Genomic DNA, 21,018 nt, shown 5'->3' with positions numbered 1-21,018 from the left:
TATTGATTAGATGGTTGCAATGAGAATATAAAGTAATGAAAAAGATAATAGATAATTGTACCAATGACTAAAGCAAACATAGTACATCTGAAGATGATGTCAAGGATACCAGATGTTTACCTGTTGGATTCTGAAGTTATTCAGCCTAATGTTTCGACCTACTGCAGGCTATCTCATGTTGTTGTAAAACACCAAATGACAACACTTTGAATGGGGATAGCAGAATTGTGAATGACTGGTATCACCATGACTTGGGTTTTTTGAATGCAAAGACTAGAGATTGTTTTGTAACCCCAGAAGGTAATTTATTAACTTTAATTGTGACTTCAGAAAAAAGATTGTTGAAAGTATGAAACTTAGACAGCAGTTTCCTTAATGAATGTCTTAATGTAAAACGAGTACCAAAAGGTCTTAGATTGTATACATTTTCTAATGGTGTACCTATGAATAGTGATTCATACAAAGAACTAAAAGATATGTTTAACAAACATGGATTTGAATTGATTAAATTTATTATTAACACACTTCCCAAATAAACACTTTATATGAAGAAATTACATTGAACAACAACATACTTGATGGTCTACTTTTTGAATACAGCAAACATAAATGCAACCAAATGTTTGTTAGAATAGATGAAAAGTGTAAAATAGTTATGAAAAGGGAAAAGAAAAAAAATTGTGAGGGATGAAAATGACTACATGAACAACAAAGTTTACCCTGTTCCAAAAAAACATCAAGTCTTTGGACTTACATGTCCCCAGTATCAACGAAGCAGGGATGAATGACTGGTGTACTTCTAAGGACTTTTGTAAGACCCAAATACCAAACAAAATTTTAATAATTTAAATGGCGGGTCTATTTTCCCCCTACTAGATGTCAGTGCTGAATTTCCCCCTATAGCCCGTAGGTCAGAAAGGCTTGGGGCAAGACCCAAAGAACCACAAGGGAATCTGTTATATGAAGTCCCCCCAACTCACCCTTACCAAATGCGCCAGGGCTGGGGAAACAAAGAGGCAGGGGAAGAGGGAGAGAAAAAACAAAAGACAACTGCAATTAACAGTAGCTGAGAGATCCACTTACTGGTAACTTAATTAATGAGGGGAAGGTATACACATGCAAAAAATGTAAAATATTTAACCAGAGAAACCAAGTTATAACTAAGGAACACTTCACACTTTTTAGCAAGGGATTTAAATTTGTGTCTAACAGCTCCCAAGACATTTTAGATCTTTTGCAGGAATTAAGGTTGTTTACTTAGAAAATCATCCTTTTAACATTTTTTCTCACAGTGGTCACAATACCAACACTACTCACATTATATGTAAAAAGAAAAGTATATTTAATACCCCTCCATTCCACCATAGCTCTTTTTGAGAAATGCTGTGAGAGAGGTTTATATGAATTACACAAAACAAGATAAGATTTTACAATAACTTGAATAAAGACAAACGGTTAATTTAAAAATCTTTCATAGAGAATAAGTCCATCAGGGTGATGAAGCCCGATAATGTTGGAGGAGTAGTACTAGTACACAGTAATGACTATATAATTAAAATCCTTAACACATTATATGACATAAGTAAGTATACAACAGTCTCTAAAAATTAAATCAACATTGTATACAAAAAGATAGATTTGTTCCTAGAGGACATTTTAATCCAAGGTGTGATTTCCCTGGGCACCTACAAATTTTTGGGTTTGAAAAACCCACTTGTACCAGCAATTTTTGGAATCCCTAAAGTACACAAGGACCAGGAGGAACCCCCCCCCCATATAGATTTATAGTAGCAGCACAAGTGTCAAAAACATATTCAGTAGCATTTTTGTATAGACCAGACACTTAAAAATGTGCTGAAGAATACACCATATATTTTAAGGGACTCCTATGATTTTTTTGAGTAAAATCAAACATGACTTTTTTACAGAAGACTGTATTTTTCTGCCAGTGGATGTTACTGGCTTATTTAGTATTATTCCATATAAAATAGGACTGGTCCATTTTAATTCAGCTTTACTAGAACTTATAAAATAAAGTACAAACGGAGTTAATGCTCTACTATAGACAGGACCAGGAACCAAATAACATAAAAAGCAGTCCGTAGAGCAAAACAATGATGAAATCTCAAAGAAGTCCAAAAAAATGTATCTTCGTTATTCAAATAACAATGAGCTTGCCAGTCACTTCAAGTTGAAAAAACACAGGTTTATTTAGATAAAAAATGGTAAGCGCTTTCGCTGTTGTAGCTTCTTCAGACCAAATACAATTAAATAAAAGTTGCAGCCATATTTATCCAAAAAAGGGCGCCAATCACAATAAAATTTAAAAAGACATGACATAAAAAGACATAACTTAAAAAATCATAAAACATTTCAAAGCCACAAATAATTATATATAAAAGGCAATATGATATACTGCATCTTGACAATGCATAAATCTAAATAATGACAGATCATCATTTTATTATAAACTTGTGACTTATTTAAAAACTCTAATCCTTCTTGATTTTAACAGGGGACGTAAAGGAACCTTGCCATTAATGCCTGGTGGTACGTCAGCCCTGAATTTGATAATCCAGTTTATCTCACGGGTCTCAGTGTAATTCTCAACATCTCCCCTTCTATGACTTCTGGATATGTGTTCAAGTATCCTGAATTTGAATTTATGATCACTGCCATGTTCACTGGTATGTTTGGCAAGTGCATTGGTCAAAGTGCCTTTCCTAATATGATAGGCATGCTCACGTATTCTGTCTCTGAGTGTCCGATTCGTTTTGCCTACATAAAAGGCTGGACATAATACGCATGATGCCAAATATACTATGTCCTTGGACTGGCAATTGCCCGGCACACATATCTTGAAACTGCCTTTACCATAGGGATATTTGAAAATGGGGTCACACAAGATATAGTTACAGAAATTACATCTATTACACGGAACCATGTGTCTATCATCAGAAGGTGTAGTGATGGTGTTGTTGTTGGGATAACATAGCAGTTGTTTGAGGTTCTTTTTGTTCCTATGAACAAACTTGGGTCCTTCACCTACTAATCTATTGATGGATGGGTCCACGGATAGGACATGCCAATGTCTAATATAGATGTCCTTAAGAGTACGGACATCACTGGTGTAATAAAGGGGAAATGAAACCTTGACATTCGATGTCATGTGATCTATGTTAGATGAAATTGCAACAGTTCCTGTATAAAAACTGGATGCACCTTCTGAAAAATATGGCATGGCCCTGTTGTTCCTAAGGGTGGTGATGGATTCCATCCCTTTGGCAATGTCCCTGTCATGATAACCTCGTTCCCTAAGCCTGGCACCCAAGTCTTCCAACCCCATGTCAAAATTGGTGTCAATGGGTGTATACCTGGAGAGTCTCATAGATTGTCCCCGGACAATGTTCTCATATACATATCCGGGGTGCATGCTAGTACGATGTAACAGCATATTCTTATGACTATCTTTCCTATATAGACCTGTATTCACTATACCTCCATTCATCTTCTCAACGTATATATCTAGGAATGGAATCTTGGTGTCTGACCATTCCATTGTGAATTTAAGAAACCAGAGGGACTCATTTAACTGTCCTAGGAACTCATTCAGGGTTGGCAGCGTACCTGTCCAAACAAAAAACAGGTCATCGACAAACCGTCTGTAGAATGGTACATAAGACGTATATAATGGATGTCTAAACAAGTGTCGATGTTCCCATTCGGCCATTACCAGGTTGGCGTAGCTATTGGCACATGAAGTGCCCATAGCTACGCCAGCCTTCTGCAAAAATGTTTGTTCTTGAAAACAGAACACATTAGACTCTAAAACCATCTCCAGTAATGAAAGAATCAAATCTATGTCACTAGAATTGAAAGAACTTGACCTGTCCATAAGGCACCTGACCATATCCATCCCTTCCCTGTTTGGGATTACCGTGAACAAGGACTGCACGTCCATGGTAACCCACAAAAGATGTTCTACATTGGTGATTGATTTAATGAACTCATAAAAATCAAGTAAAAATTGTTTTGTATCTCTAAGAATAATAACATTATCTTCTACTAAGGGTCTCAACTGAAGTTCTATGTACAAGGATAGTGGTTCTGTAATCCACCCTCTACCCGCTACTATTGGTCTCATGGGGGGTCTTATCAGATCTTTGTGGATCTTCGGAAGGCCCTGTATAGTCGGTAGTAGAGGGTGAATAACTTGGAGAGAATTGAAGAAATCTTGATCTATAACCCCATCTGTGAATAAACTGAGGAGATTAGACTGAACTCTATGTATAATCCTGTCTACTGTCTGCTCAGAGATAGTTTCATAAAACTTGTCTTCCATCAACATATGAATCATATCACTGTTGTATCTGTCAGTGTCAAAAATGACAATGCCCCCTCCCTTATCTGCTGGACGTATTGTAATGTCATGATTCTGACGTAGGGCCTCCAACGCCTCTCTCTGTTTGTAATTCAAATTAAAACCACCTCTCTTAGGCATATTCTGTGTTTTATTCATCCGATATATGTCGTCCTCAACTAATTTACTATACGCAGCCACTAACGGGTGTATAGGTGGAACAAACAGACTTGGTTTCCTAAGCATGCCAGTCTGCATAATAACCCCTGAATTCCTGAAATGAATTTTAAGGGAAAGATTCCTTATAAATAATTTAAAGTCCTTGAGGGTCTCCTCAAGTCGACTACTCCTACTAGGAATAAAAGTTAGGCCCTTGGAAAGGACCTGTAGCTCGTATGTACTAAGGACTTGACTTGACAAATTCAAAATAGAATTTGTTCCTATTTGTTTTTCTCTTATTTGTTCTTTTCCCACATTTTCTTGATACTCCGATTCATGGAAGTATCTGGTGAAAGCTTCCTCTTGTGTCGCCCCCTGCTGTTGGAGCGAACCCTCTTCTCTTTGGTTTGTGTTCTGATGGGAAAAGGAAGTTTGTGTCCTAAAGGATGTATTGTTGTTGGCGACATAACAGTGTCATTGCCCATTGGGGGCACCATGCGTTGTCTTCTTGAGTAAAGTTTGAGATTTGGAAAACCCTGCTTGCGCATATTATCAAATAATAAAGAAGGAAATTGGGCAAACTTAGACCTCCTTTTAGCTTAGGATAGCATAATTTTTGATACTTATTCTAGTCGCTTTTGGGAACCATATAAACTTAGCCATCTCTTTATTAATCTTTTGAAAGAAATTGTTAGGGATGACTAGGTTTAACACATTGAACTGATACAGTAGTTTAGGTAGGACATTCATCCTTATAATTGCCGTTGACTTATGTTTAATAGACCCTATTTCATTTGGTGAAGGGCAGGAGAGTAAAGGTCTATACACTTACTTTTCTAAATGTCACAATACTTGGTCTAGGATAAACTTTTTCCTTATTTCAGAATCACTGACAGAAGGAGATATTAAATATCACACGGACCCGAGACACTTCTCGGATCATTCTAGACTTACCTTAAAGCTTTATTTTCCTACCAGCTTGGCAAAAGGGTCAAGAACTGTAACTGGTCCTTAAGTAATAACCTACTACACAACTCAAAAATAATTTGGGAAATGTCTAACATTTTAATACAGCTAAACAATAGCATGGAAGACATAAATATTCCACATGATATCCAATGGGTGCCCTGTAAAACACAGCTTGGGGGGGGGGTCCTTATCCAAAAAGCTACCTACTTTTAAAAAGTTGCATTAGGAAGAGAAAGTAAGTTAGTTGCGGACTTGGTAGATTTAAAAAAAAAAGCATCAAGACAAACCCGATCACGATATTGAAAACCTAATAAATAATACCCAAAGACAATTACATGAACTACATCAACAAATGATTCTATGTATGAACTGAAATGCATAGCCAGATATTCAGAATGGGCACACTTTCCATCCAAAGTCCTAGCAAGTATTATTGCAAATAAACAAGAAATAGATAGAATTTTGCTTCTCCATCACCAAGATAGGGTATTTAAATCAGATACCCAAATACTTGATCTTTTTCACCTGATCTACTCCGAACTATATAGCATGAATAACCAACAATCCTCTTACAAAGAAATAACAGAATTCCTTGATAAGATAACATTCCCTAAATTAAGTAAACGGTATGTAGAATTCCTAGATGCTCCCATTGAACTAAACAAAAGTAACTGATGCTATAGGGAGACTGAAAAGGGGCAAAGCACCCGGCCTGGATGGATACACTTCAGAATTTTATAAAACTCTTAATGTAACTCTGTCACCAATACTATTAAAAGTGCACAACAACATTAAAATTTATGGAATATCTTACTATCAGCTTAATAACTCTAAAACAATTTTCATTCCCAAAAAACCCTTGGATAAATCCAACCCACATAATTACAGACCCATATCCCAACTAAATGTAGATATTAAAATTCTGTCATCAATTTTAGCCGAAAGACTGAAGAAAGTTATGCCTTTCATAATCTCTCCATGAACAAACAGGTTTCATGCTAAATAGACAGACTTGGGATAATACTTTAACGTTAGATGCTATGTTACATCTCAACAAGAATAATAATAACCCGAAATATGGTCTAATACTTGATGCTTGTAAAGCCTTTGCTAAGGTAAAATGGAAGTTTTTATTAACTACCATGTCCCATTTCAGCATTACCAAGAGTCTTATCAATATTATTGAAAATGTATATAGTAAAAGTTATACCTATCTTTACATTAATAAGACCTTATCCAAACCTATCAGAATACTGAATGGAACTAGACAGGAATGCCCCTTATCACCCTATCTTTTTAACCTTTACCCCAAGCCCCTATTGCTTTCAGTAGCCTAAATCACATTTCACTCCATCCCCAAAACATTAAGTGTCAAGGTAAGTCTATCGGCATATGCGGATGACTTAAATATCTATTTTGAACGCCCCATCTCAGACATTAAGAGATTATCTGATACAATAGATTCATTTTCTAAAGTTTTGAACTATCTAATTAATCCAAAGAAATTACTGATTTTCCTTATAAACCCAATAGGCCATAAAGAACATCTGTTCACAGAGTCCCCATTCAGAATTAACTACTCCTTCAAGTGACTGTTAATACAATTTGATCATACTTCTCAATCTATGTATCAGAATAACCTCATGAAAGTATGGATGGGCATCTTACAGAATTTTCATAGATGGCAACAACTTAATTTGCCTCTCTTATCCAAAACTTTGGGTTTAGACTTTGATTTCAAGTTTGTAGTAATTGCTTTTTTTTTGGCAACCAACAGAATTAAATTTAATAAGGCTTTACTATGTCTAGGCAATTCAGATCCTGTGTCCCAGCTCAAAACATCATGCCCATAGTTACAGCCATTTGCTTACCTAATATTTCTAAATAAATAATAATATTGAGGACATCTCTGAATGTACTGACCAACTTGTGAACTCCATTGTCCAAATCACTATGTTTTATTTAAATGACTCCTGGCTATTTTTTAAAATACCTGTAAAGGGAACGACAACGTGTGGTGCTTATAAACAATGGCCTTATAGTTGATATAAAAAGTTTACACACCCTTGTAAAATGCCTAATTTTTGTGATGTAAAAAAATGAGACCACAATAAATCATTTCAAAACTTTTCCCGCCTTTAATGTGACCTATAACCTGTACAATTCAATTGAAAAACAAACAAACCTATTAGGGGAAAATATAAAAAATAAAAAACGTACAATAAGCAGGTTGCATAAGTATGCACACCCTTAAACTAATATTTTGTTGAAGCACCTTTTGATTTAATTACAGCATTCAGCCTTCTTGGGTAGGAGTCTATCAGCATGGCACATCTTGACTTGGCAATATTTGCCCACTCTTCCTTGCAAAAGTACACCAAAATTGTCAGATTGCGAGAGCATCTCTTGTGCACAGCCCTCTTCAGGTCGCCCCATAGATTTTCTATTGGAATTAGGTCTAGGCTCTGGCGGGGCCATTCCAAAACTTTAATTTTCTTCTGGTGAAGCCATTCTTGTGTTGATTTGGATGTATGCTTGGGGTCATTGTTGTGTTGAAAGGTGAAATTCCTCTTCATCTTCAGCTTTCTAGCAGACACCTGAAGGTTTTGGGCCAAAAGTGACTGGTATTTGGAACTGTTCATAATTCCCTCCACCTTGACTAAAGCCTCAGTTTCAGCTGAAGAAAAGCAACCCCAAAGCATGATACTGCCACCACCATGCTTCACCATGGGGATGGTGTTCTTTTGGCGATGTGAAATGTTGTTTTTGCGCCAAATGCACCTTTTGGAATTATGGCCAAAAAGTTCAACCTTGGTCTCATCAGACCATAACATATATTTTCCCACATGTTTTTGAGAGGCTTGATGTATTGTTTTGCAAATTTTAGCTGGGCCTGGATGTTTTTCTGTGTAAGAAAAGGCTTCCATCTTGCAACCCTACTACATAGACCAAACATATGGAGAATACAGGAGATTGTGGTCACATGTAGTACAAAACTAGTACTTGCCAGAAATTCCTGCAACTCCTTCAGTGTTCCTGTAGGTCTCTTGGCAGCCTCCCTGACCAGTTTTCATCTTGTCTTTTTATCAATTTGGGATGGATATCCAGTTCTTTGAGTCGTCACTGTTGTCCCATATTTTCTCCACTTTTTGATGACTGTCTTCACTGTGTTCCATGGTATAACCAATGCTGTGGAAATTTTTTTGTAGCCTTCTCCTGACTGATACCTTTCAATAATTAGATCCCTTTGATGCTTTGTAAGCTGTCTGCGAACCATGGCTTTTGCTGTAGCAGACAACTGAGTAAATGTCAGGAAAATCCTACCAGCACAGCTGAACTTTATTTGGGGTTAATCATACTCTCTTTAGTTGATTGCAGGTGTGTACCCAAGAAGACTGAATGCTGTAATTAAAAAAAAGGTGCTTCAACAAAGTATTAGAATAAGGGTGTGCACACTTATGCAACCAGCTTATTGTACGTTTTTTATTTTTTATATTTATCCCCCTAACAGATTTGTTTTTCAATTGAATTATACAGGTTATAGGTCACATTAAATGTGGGAAAATTTTTGAAATGATTTTTTGTGGTCTCATTTTTTTATATCACAAAAAAACTGGCATTTTAACAGGAGTGTGTACACTTTTTACATCCACTGTATATAATAGAACAACAGATTATTACTTTGCAACATGTACCCTTTAGTATATTATTGAAAAAGGGTGACTGTGGGACTAAGGGCTTAATTTATATTGCTGTTTGTGTTACTTGTGGAGATGTTTTTGTAGGAAAAATGGAGAGAACCTTCCGAAAAAGAATTTACGAGTATCTCTTTGCTATAACTAAAGGTAATCCTAATAACTCCCTTTATAAGCACAGCCAGGAATGTAAAGGCATTAGAACATTTAAATTTGGTATTTTGGATATAGTACCTATCAGTTCTAGAGGAGGGTGGTGGGAATTCGATTTAGAGATAAGAGAAATGCCTTAGCAACTTAGGTTGAATGCCACAGGTTCCCCTGGACTTAACGAAAACTTGACCAGTATTCCATTACTTAAGGAAAGAGCCTGCACTTTGTAGAAAGAAAAGAATGTCAGCCATATTTATTTTCACAATTTTTATAAAAAACGGATGATGAAGTTTAAACATTTATAAGAAATAGTGTAAACTTTATATTTTTAGTGTTTAAACAAGCGTCATTCAATTGTATTTAATTGTTATTTTAATGTTTTTGATTGGGCATTTTTATTGTGACAAGGTTCCTTTAAGAGCCTAATAGAATGAATTAATAAGCTGTATTATATAAAGGCTAATTAATTCCAGTTTAGTTGTTCTGATCCCAGTTGGATTTGTATATGGACAAAAGCACTTAACGGATCGTTAATAAAGTAGATTTTTATGCATTATTTTAAGCTTGGACAACCAATTTTTCTGTACACACTGCTTCTACAGCTGTGTTAGCCAGCATTTTTACCCAGGATGGCTGTTTTTGTTTTGTTTATAAGTTTTGTTGGCATCTGTTTTTTGGTTGCACTGCTCTTATTCTGTATTATCTAATATTTCTGACAGAGTACTGTGCGGGGAAACATTAAAATTTGGCATCTGACTACACTCCCAAAATGCATTTCTCAGTTATCTCTTTCTTAACCATCACATCTTCAACGTTTGCTATCTACCACTGGAAAAATTATTGAATCGGCTTGGGGGTATAGGAAATACCCATGCAAACACTTCCTTCATATATCCTCCTAATTAACCTTATTATTGTATCAGAGAATGCAAATGTTCCCATTGCCGTACTCATACAATCCCGGCTTACTTTGTTGAATGCTTTGTCTGCATCAAGACCGACCATCAACAGTGGCATTTTCTTTCATTCTGTTTCCCTCTTGATAATCATTGTTCTATTAATGTTGTCAAATGTTTTTCTTCCCTACACAAAAATACAGTGATCCATACCTATCAATTTTGGCTACACCTTTGCCATTCTTTTAGCTAGTATAGACACAAACACTTCATAATCATGGTTTAAAATTGAAATGGATCTGTATGAAGTTGGGCCTGACAGCTCTTTTTACATCCTTAGGTAAGACAACCACCAAGCTCTTTTCTAAGATGTTGATGCTTCCCTAATGTGCGTACAGTGTTGATGCCAGGTAGCAGTGTGATTCATATACATCACTTTGCCATGCCTAGCAATGGCAGAGTAACACTAGATGCATAAACACAAGTCTGCCATGCAGTGCTGGTGGTGGGGTGGGGCCAGAGAACTTAGCAGGTTGTCTGATTATCAGGGCCGAATATGGCATTTCTGAACCCCCTACTTAACCTTTTTAATCCTTGCCTCTCTACAGGTTGCATCCTGAACCTGGAAAGCAACCATTGTAATGCCATTACACAAGGATGGCCGAACTATGGACCTTGGTAACTGTAGACCCATTAATCCCACTAGTCTTTAATGTTAAGCTTTGTGGTGAATTAACTCACGCCTCATTAACCTGGACATTGGAAATCTCCTAACCCTACTCCCTCATCAGTTCAGCTTTATCAAAGGAAGGTCCTGCCTCTTTAACCTCATTAACTTCTTTGAAAAAGTATCCAAAACAGTGGAATGGGGTTACACAGTGTATACAGCATAGCTAGACCTGGCCAAGGCCTTGGACGCTATTCCCCATACAGGCATTATTGATAGGCTTGTAAATATGAATATAAATCCTTGTATTATGAATTGGATAACTAATCGATTATCTGACAGAGCCTGTGTGGTTAGAGTCGCAAATACCACTTCTAAAATCAAACAAATTACCAGTGATGTACCACAGGCTTCAGTTTTGGGCCATCTCCTATTTGACATCTCTTTCTCAGACCCTCAGGCTAGCACTCCTCGCCCATGGTTAACTAAATTTGCAGAGGACCTTCGAGGTAAACCTAGATAATTGGATGAGCAGCCTCAAATTTTCCCCTGGTCTAATCTTGTCTTGCCCTCCTTGAGGCTAGAGGGGAGTTTTGAATAGGGTTTTGCCTAGGGTTGTAATGGTCCACAGACTGATTGCCTAGTACTTACATATGAGAATACACGTATTAGTGTGATTCATAAACATCACTTTGCCATACAGTATTGATGGCAACGTAATAGACTGATTCATAAAATTCAGTGTGACATGCAGTACTAATGATAGTGTAACAATATTGTATATAAATGTCACTGTGCCACAGTGCTGATGGCAGAGTAATAGACTGATTCATAAAATTCAATGTGCCATGCAGTACTGATGATAGGGTAACAACATTATAAATGTCACCATGCAGTGCAGTGCTGGTGGTAAAGTAACTGTGTAATTCATAAATATTACTGCATGTTCCTGTGTAGAACAAATTCATAAGAGATTAAGGCAGACCTGTCTCATGGCAACCTTTGTGGCATAGTAGAATGCTAGTTAGCCCTGTGTTGAGAATGCTAGTTAGTCCTCTGTTGTGTTATATAGATCATTCTTCATAAATGTCAGGGGCCTTTCAATGTAGGGACTTGCTGTATGTCATAATGTCACCATATATGTCATATCTTTCTCTCCCCACTAATGCCCTGTTTCCTGTCTAGCTTATATCAAATCCCATATTTCACATCATATGTATTTGACAAGTTTCTCTCACCCCTGCCCTGTCTTGATAGATAGCCCATCTGTTTATTTGTCTTTCATTCGTCTGTAATACAATATACTTTGCACACTGTAAACTGAGATATACAGTCTGCTAAACTTTATTTAAATGCATTTCTAGTATTGGTACTTCTGTATACTGCAAGTTTAATTATTGTAAATGTACTTCTTGTTTGTTGTATGCATTGAAATTGTAAATGTAAATGTAATTTACTGAAGCTTTTCTCCCTGGGCCTCCACTGAAAACAGGCATTCCCCAATTGGACTTTTATGGTAAGCAAAGACAAATAAATAAATAATGCAATGGCCTGAAGCAAAGAGATACAACCCCAGCATCTCAGGAGACCCTGTCTGAAATATTGTATCCATTTTTTTGACTGCCCTGTTTCTACATCCTAGTATGCTGTGCATGCTATCGGGTTGCATCTCTGTGGCACTGAGAGTACATGCTGATTAGTTGCATAGGAAGCATCTTTGATGCACTCTAGTACAATGCCTGCACCTTTGGTATGCTGTATTGATTTATAACAACAATCATGATGCTACATAAACGTTGGAGGGAGAGAGGCTTCCTCTGAATTACAAGCATTGGTTTAAAGTATTTGTGAGAGGCCAGAAGGGTGGTACCTATTTACATCAGTCAGCAGTGTACTTCATGGCTGAAAAGGATCAGATTAGCAGCTCACCCACCTAGTTATCAAATAGAAAAAAATTAAAGTAAAATAAAACCCTAGACATTGAGCAGACAGTGTCTAAATATAGTCGGTGGGATAGGAACTCTATAAAACAAACATTATGCACTTTTCATGGTAGGAATTCAGTACTTTTGCACACTGCAGTAACCAGCCCTCCCCACTCTACCCATTCAGCACTGCTGCTTGGAATGGCTATTATAGGTGAGACCACTGTAATGCCACGGTATTAAGAGCAAATAATAATGTATTCACTGTACAAGTAGGCACCACTGTTTGACGATAGGCTTCACTGTGAATCTTGATTAGATTAACTGAGTCTTCATAATCTGATTTCCTTGTTTATGGCTGGACTGTTTTCATGTAATGCAAATCAAACATCACTGTTGCTACAGCATTTTTCCTAATGTGTTAAGTACAGATGGAAACTGATTTTTAATATTTTTTGTAACAGGTACATTTGGTGCTTTTGTGCTTCAGAAGGTTTTGAGCAAGAGGCTTCCATATCCAATGAAGTGGAACATTTTGCTTTCTGTAGGTTCGTATGTATGATTTAGTCTTACCACGTTATTTTTATCATCTAGACTTAAAAGCTTTTTAGCAGTATTAGCCCATAGAGTAACAGTTGAGTTCTGCACGCTTTAGGACTAGGACTTACAGATCACAATATATGTTACAAAAATGTCATATGTATGTTTTATTTAAACTCCATAAATTGTTGTGGCCTTAAAGCTCATAGGTAGAGGATCTGCACGCTGTTAATGAATTAAAAACTGTAGTCCATGCAACTGCAGAGTGCTAAAGATAAAATAAGGGAGTACTTGGATAATATGCATGTGTTTAGAAAGATTGCTGTTGAGCAACTGTTTTTTTGATAATAACTCCAGAGCACAAAAACTTTTAGCACAGCAACATAGGCAACAGAAAGTAAAAATGGTTGCCACCAAACTTGAGCCAGTAACAAGAAAAATATCCAGAGATCCTGTAGGAGTATTATAGTTTGTAAATTCTGTGAACATTTGTATAATGCAGAGAAATGGGGAAGTCAAGAAAAAATACAAATGGAAATATTTATAGAGAAATTAAATATGCAAAGGTTAGAAGTAGATGAGGCTCAACAATTAAAATAGGAGATGAGATAAAAACCAGTGCATATAACCAGTCTGCATGAAAGTCCCCATAAATAGATGGTATTCTGGTGGATGTTTAGAAGGTAGGAGGGAAGAAAGTTATGAAGATTTGGAAGGTTTTATTTAACAGTATTTTAAAATGAGAAAAGCACCAACATTCTGGAAAAATCCTTGTTGGCTATAATACCCAAAGATGGTAAAGGCTCATCAGCTTCATATGGGCCTATTTCAATTTTAATCCAGATTATAAAGTGTTTATGTCTTTAATGGTTTAAAAGAATGGCAAATGTGTTACCAAAACTGATAGATATGGATCAGTGTGGTTTTGTGGAAGGGAGGAAAACATTTGACAACATTAGTAGAACAGTGATGATTCAAAGGGGAGCGGAATATAAGAAAATACCACTGTGTGTTGGTGGGTCTTGATCCAAAGAAAGCATTTGACAAAGTAAGCTGGGATTTTATGAGTATGGCAATGGAAGTATTTGCATTCCCTGATACAGTAATAAGGTTAATTAGGGGGGTATATAAGGTATCAGAGGCAAAAATCAAAGTGGGAAGGTTTCTCTTTGATATTGTTTAGAACAAGAACACTTGTCCATCTACCTGCTTAACTGAATAAGCTACTTGAAACTTCAACAAGGCATCTTTATTCCTCCCACAGGGAGGGTATCAGAGAGAGAGGGAAAGAGTCTCCTAGATCTGCTAGCTAATGGGGGGTTTATTTGGACTAATCCTTTGTACTTTGTTCCTTGTTAGTCCACCCTGTGGGTCACATGTGGGATACCAAATTTCACTCGAGCCCTCTAGATTATATTATATTATCTTGATGGAAGAAGACAGCGGTAATGTTGCATATTGTTAAGGCAGCTTTACTGATCTGCTTGTATACAAGCAGTGTATTGTTTTATAAGTTCTTTTGGTGGTATGAAACTTGTATTTTTTCTATTGTGCATCTATTAGTAAGGTGCTATTGCCTTTTACATATGACTAGAGAGATATCAAGTAGTTGGCTACCTTGTCTTACAGCATGATGGTGCCAACATTTGCTCTGGAAGGTGGAGGACCACTGTATCTGATCTTGTAGCCTAAATGAGATGTACTGGTTGATCTTTCTGTTCTCATCCTTTAATGTTTAATGACCCTGGGTCATTTTAGTTTGCTTTGTAGAGAATTTGGGCAGCCTGGAATTGGTATGACCTAAGCACTGAACTGTCAATGCCCATACTCTCTCTCCCCTTTCAGTGGGTTGCCGTTTCTTCCCCCATTACCAGCACTGGTGCCTGTTTGTGCTAGCACTGTCAAGAGTTGATATGTTTCTTTCCTTGGGACTCTCATGTGTGACAATCCCGCAGTGAAAAGAGCCTGAGCGAGAGTGTTCTAACAATACAAAACTTCTGTTTGTATGTAATTTACAGTTATGTATTCATATAGGAATTAGAACTTTAGATTTGTGTAAGTATTTATGTGGTTTAGCCTCGTTAATGAATAAGGCATGAAGGACAAGCATCTAAGTTACATGAATTGTAGGAGTTTGTCACTTACCCTGTAGAGCAGAATTTATGTGGGATTGTTAGCAGATTTGATTGGAAACTAGGATGTGGGTCCAGTGTGGGCATGTGATTGAGCCGTCTTACAACTTCAGCCACAACAAACGTGGGATATTAGGCATTATTTAACATCAGTGGGCTTAATAACCCAGATGTTTTGAATTACTATATAAATTGGCATCTTCATAGCTGTTAAAAGACAGTAACTCACTCAGCTGTGAATGAACAACTTAAATTGGCTGTGAGACATTACCTTAAATGCAAGCTCCTACAGGAAGGGTAAAAGAGGGAGCTGCTGGTTTGATTAAAACAATACATCTAGCCTAATAGTACAAGAGAGATACAGTTATTGAAATAAACAGGTGGCAGTTAAAACATTTTTGCATGTTAATAGAAAAATTTACAGTTAACTTATGTATGAGCCAGACTGATAAATATTCCTGAACTGATTTTTCAGAAGGAGGCGTTGTGGTTGATGGTGATGTATGGTAATGGATACTAACTCATATATACTTGTTAGGCTAGTCCTATCTACCAGACATTTACTTATTTATTTATCTGTATTTGTGTACCAGAGTAGTACACAGATCAGTATTGTCCAATTTCAGATTCAGCATGGGTGAAATACATAACATTTCACAAACAAAACATACAGAAATATAAGCAATAATAGAGTAGTGCAGACTAGTTACATAGAAGAAAATATATATACGTTCTAGTGAACAAGCACAGTGCAATCTACAGTCAAGCAGTTAATTTCTAAAGTAGGTCCATCCAGATACAATAAATGATAGGGATAGTGTGTGTTAGGTGATATGTCCTGGACTGAAGCAGGAACATTTGACTTGGATGAAGAAAGTGCTTTTTGAGTTGAATTCTAAATTTGGAGTAAGTGCTGATTTCCTTAATGTTGATGGGGAGAGCTTGACAAAGAATAGGTGCCATACCTCTCAGTCTCTCAGTGCAAGAAATCTGGACAAAGCCCAACAAAACGGGGGGACAGAGGCCCAAAAATAGGGACAGATTTTAAATACTGCTCTTATAAACTTAGAAAGTTGCTGGAATAATAGGGTTTGTTTAAACAAACATTTTCTGAAGGATTTGAAGTCTGAAACACAAATGTATGTCATTATTTAATGACTGCAGTCTTCAGATCATCCCAGTGATTTGCCAGAAAACCACACATTTTAAGAAGAACAGACCAAAAATATGAGCCAAAAATCTGGGCATTCTGCAAATATCTGCACAGTTGAGAGGTATGATAGGTGCCTGAAAGGAGAAAGCATATGCAGTGTTGTGGAGTTTGGTTCTAGGGGTAATGAGAGTGGGTGTAACAGAGCATGTGCAGTGCTGTGGCATTTGGTTCTAGGGGTAATGAGAGTGGGTGTAACAGAGCATGTGCAGTGCTGTGGAGTTTGATTCTAGGGGTAATGAGAGTCAGTGTAACAGAGCATGTGCAGTGCTGTGGAGTTTGGTTCTAGGGGTAATGAGAGTGGGTGTAACCGAGCATGTGCAGTGCTGTGGAGTTTGGTTCTAGGGGTAATGAGAGTCAGTGTAACAGAGCATGTGCAGTGCTGTGGAGTTTGGTTCTAGGGGTAATGAGAGTGGGTGTAACAGAGCATGTGCAGTGCTGTGGAGTTTGGTTCTAGGGTTAATGAGAGTGGGTGTAACAGAGCATGTGCAGTGCTGTGGAGTTTGGTTCTAGGGGTAATGAGAGTCAGTGTAACAGAGCATGTGCAGTGCTGTGGAGTTTGGTTCTAGGGGTAATGAGAGTGGGTGTAACAGAGCATGTGCAGTGCTGTGGAGTTTGGTTCTAGGGGTAGTGAGAGTGGGTGTAACAGAGCATGTGCAGTGCTGTGGAGTTTGGTTCTAGGGATAATGAGAGTCAGTGTAACAGAGCATGTGCAGTGCTGTGGAGTTTGGTTCTAGGGGTAATGAGAATGGGTGTAACAGAGCATGTGCAGTGCTGTGGAGTTTGGTTCTGGGGTAATGAGAGTGGGTGTAACAGAGCATGTGCAGTGCTGTGGAGTTTGGTTCTAGGGGTAATGAGAGTCAGTGTAACAGAGCATGTGCAGTGCTATGGAGTTTGGTTCTAGGGGTAATGAGAGTGGGTGTAACAGAGCATGTGCAGTGCTGTGGAGTTTGGTTCTGGGGTAATGAGAGTGGGTGTAACAGAGCATGTGCAGTGCTGTGGAGTTTGGTTCTAGGGGTAATGAGAGTGGGTGTAACAGAGCATGTGCAGTGCTGTGGAGTTTGGTTCTAGGGGTAATGACACTTGATGTGACAGAACATGTGCAGTGCTGTGGAGTTTGGTTCTAGGGATAATGAGAGTTGATGTGACGGAGCATGTGCATTGCTGTGGAGTTTGGTATTAGGGATAATGAGAGTTGCTGTGACGGAGCATGTGCATTGTTGTGGAGTTTTGTTCTGGGGTAATGATAGTTGGTGGGACAGAACATGTGCAGTTCTGTGGAGTTTCATTCTAGGGGTAATGAGAGTTTGTGTGGGTAGAGTCTCAGGTTGTATGATGATTTATTTTTTTCATGAAGTCTGCCTGCAAGGGGAGTAAATGTGTGGAGCTGAGATCATAACAGTAGGTTAGATCTTTATTTTATGGGTAGCCATTTGGGTTTTTCTAGGGTGATACAGAGAGGCAAGCTTGTAATGAATCAGCCGATCCTGTTAGAGACAGTTTAGAGTATGGTGATATTTTTCTTGGTGGCAGATGCAAAAATTGGAAGCCTATATTCAAGTTGAGGAAGGAGCACACTTTTGCTAATGGGTGCTCTGGCTGGTTGGGATAGAAAGGGGAGATCTTTTTGGCTCCTTATTAAAATATCAGCATTTCAAATACTGAGTGACAACAAGCCAAAAAAAGACTGAAAATCCAGGAGAAGAGGAAATCTTGAAGATTGCTGTTTTGCTTTAAACTTTTTCTACAAGGGGGCAAGCCCTCCCCACCCCCAAACTTGTACACCAACCCTGAGATTGTCATACCTAAGAGAAAAGGGAATATTCTGTGAAATGGCCATCTCAAACTTAGTATATTTAAATCAGTTTTTTTGCTATTCTGTCTTTAGTGGGGTAGCGCTGGATAGACACAGAGAATTGGATGTAAACTATCTTTTCTAGAAGTTTGCCCAGAATTGGGATGATGGATATTGGGTGGAAGTGAGAGGTATCTTTTGGGTTTGTTTGCTTTGGGAGGGGGTTTAATTAGAGCATTTTCCAAGCTTGTGGCATGAGCTTGTGTGTGAGACATGGATTATATATATGTGGGCGAGAGGAAGATATAGATGTTCTCTGCAGTGATATATGAACCAAGGCCTTATATTGTCAGATGTAGGAGGGGTATCAGTGGAAATATTCTCAAGTAGAATAGAGACTCTTGTGGAATGTGTGCATTTGAAGTGGAAGAGAGGAATGAATGGTGGTGGGGTGTGCAATACATGATGTAAGATCCATTAACACCTACATTAAGTGTACACATTCTGTATTCAAGACTATCCCTTCCAAATTGCTTGTGTTTTCTAGTCACTCAGAAAGATTACACCATGTGTACACCTAGTTTACACTTTGTGGTAACCTCTATGAATCCTCCCTCGATATTAAAGGTTCAAGAAAATCAGTAAAAAAGTAATGTCTTTTGGCTTTTCCTGGTTAGGGGTCACCACAGCGGATCATCAGTCCACTTATGATTGGCAGTGGATTTTTACAGTGTCGAGTTGCCAGCCCCATGCCCAGCCTTCAAGGAAAGCACACCCACTCATGCACGCACATCCCTGCATGTCTTTAAAGTTCACTCAACCACGGGGAGGACATGCAGACTCTGCACAAAAGGCGCTCCAGCCAAGAATTGAACTGGAGAGCCTCTTGCTATGAGGCGGCAATGCTAACCGCTGCCTCTGCTCACACCTCTTACTCCTAAAATCAGTATGAAAACTACAATTAGGAGTAACAAGGTGTGAGTTATGCATGTGATGTCTTTTCATTCAGGACGATGTAAGCTTCGTTTAGGCATTCATGTGTCTTGCTCATGGTCTGTGGGAGATGTGGAGTTTATTGATGGGACATAACTTTCTCCAGAAGATTTCCTTAAAGAATTTAGTATTGCTGTACCATATTGAATAGTGTTTGTAGATAGGTGTCATGAAGAGGTTTTCTTGCTGTAAGAAGGTCAGCTTTGAAAAGTGTTTGGGAGAATGTAAGAGAAGTAACTTTTCTTTTTTTAAAAACACCTTTATTAAATTATCACTTACGACATGGGCAAATGTACATTAATAGAAAAAAAAACAAGCCATATTACCATTTTTTCTACTTACATACATTATACATTATATATGTTTTCTTTCTTTATAACAGCTGTTATTCAGTCCAACATTCCATATATTGCTCATTTCTTGCCTTTCTTTAAGCCTCCCTCCGATTCCTGAACATTATTCTGCATTTATTGTCCCTACAATTTCCATTTATTTCTATGTCATTTACTCCTTCCCTTTTCTAAAGATCTCTCTTCCATTTCTTTCATCTCTTTTACAATATTCAGTACTTCAAATACAGTTGGTTTACACTTTATTTATTTGCATTTGTTTACTGAGATAGTCCACCTGGCCAAAGAGACCATTTTCAGTGGAGGCCCAGGAAGAAATATTCCCCAGGTAACTGACAAATTCATCACCATAACAGGTACAAGCAAGCAAAATCTGAGGGTGATTCTACTCAGTGCCAGAAGTCTAAACCTCAAAATGCACTCACTCGAGGCACTCCTTAAAATGAAGAACATCGACATCTGTGCAGTGTCAGAGACCTGGTTCAAGGCTCCAGAGAGCACCTCTGCATTACCAGGCTATAATTCATATCACACTTTTCGGCCACCTAACCTGGACTGAAACAGTAAAGGTGGAGGACTGTCCATATTCATTAAGGATATCCACACCTCCAGGCTAGTTGCTCAGCATAATGCATCCAAGATTATCCAAGTGCAACTAACTCTGGGCAAGATCGCAACCCAAATTGTAGCTTGCTACAGATCCCCCACCATGCCCCAGGATTCCCACTCCTTATTTCCTGATACACTGGAAAATATTAGGGTACAACCCAACACCCTAACAATGGGCGATTTCAACTACCCCATCATTAAGTGGGAAAACTACTCATGTTCCAACTCTTTTGCTCAAAGTTTTCTGGAATTCATAAATTCCAACGCCTTGGATCAACTTATCCACACCCCCACCAGGGGCAGCAATATCCTAGACCTGGTCATTACCAACATGGGTGACCGGTGTTCCACACCAAAGGTCAATTCCTCGGTCAGATCCGACCACAAGCTAATCACCCTAGATATCCACATCCTGCCCCCACCCCCCACTAGGGAAACTACCGTAAAAAAATTCTCCAAAGCCAACTTCACGCTTCTTAAGACAGAAGTGGCAAACTTCGCGACACCCATGCAGACGGACAATAGAGATACGACTGCTGAATCCTACACAAATGCACTTCATAAG

General features: G+C 38.1%; 1 protein-coding gene across 1 annotated transcript in view; it reads left to right on the top strand.

Annotated features, from left to right (window-relative positions):
* TMEM141 (transmembrane protein 141) overlaps positions 1–21,018 on the top strand; it is a 103,631-nt gene that overhangs the window by 56,135 nt on the left and 26,478 nt on the right. The window contains exon 3 of the mRNA XM_044057918.1: positions 13,289–13,372. Within this exon, the coding sequence (XP_043913853.1) occupies positions 13,289–13,372 (84 nt within the window). The remainder of the gene's footprint in view (positions 1–13,288; positions 13,373–21,018) is intronic.

This window comes from Protopterus annectens, chromosome 16.part0 (genome assembly GCF_019279795.1).
Source record: "Protopterus annectens isolate FY-2018-M chromosome 16.part0, PAN1.0, whole genome shotgun sequence".
NCBI classification, from domain to species: Eukaryota; Metazoa; Chordata; order Ceratodontiformes; family Protopteridae; genus Protopterus; species Protopterus annectens.
Note: the sequence above shows the minus strand (reverse complement) of the source record. Positions and strands in the feature narration are given on the sequence as shown.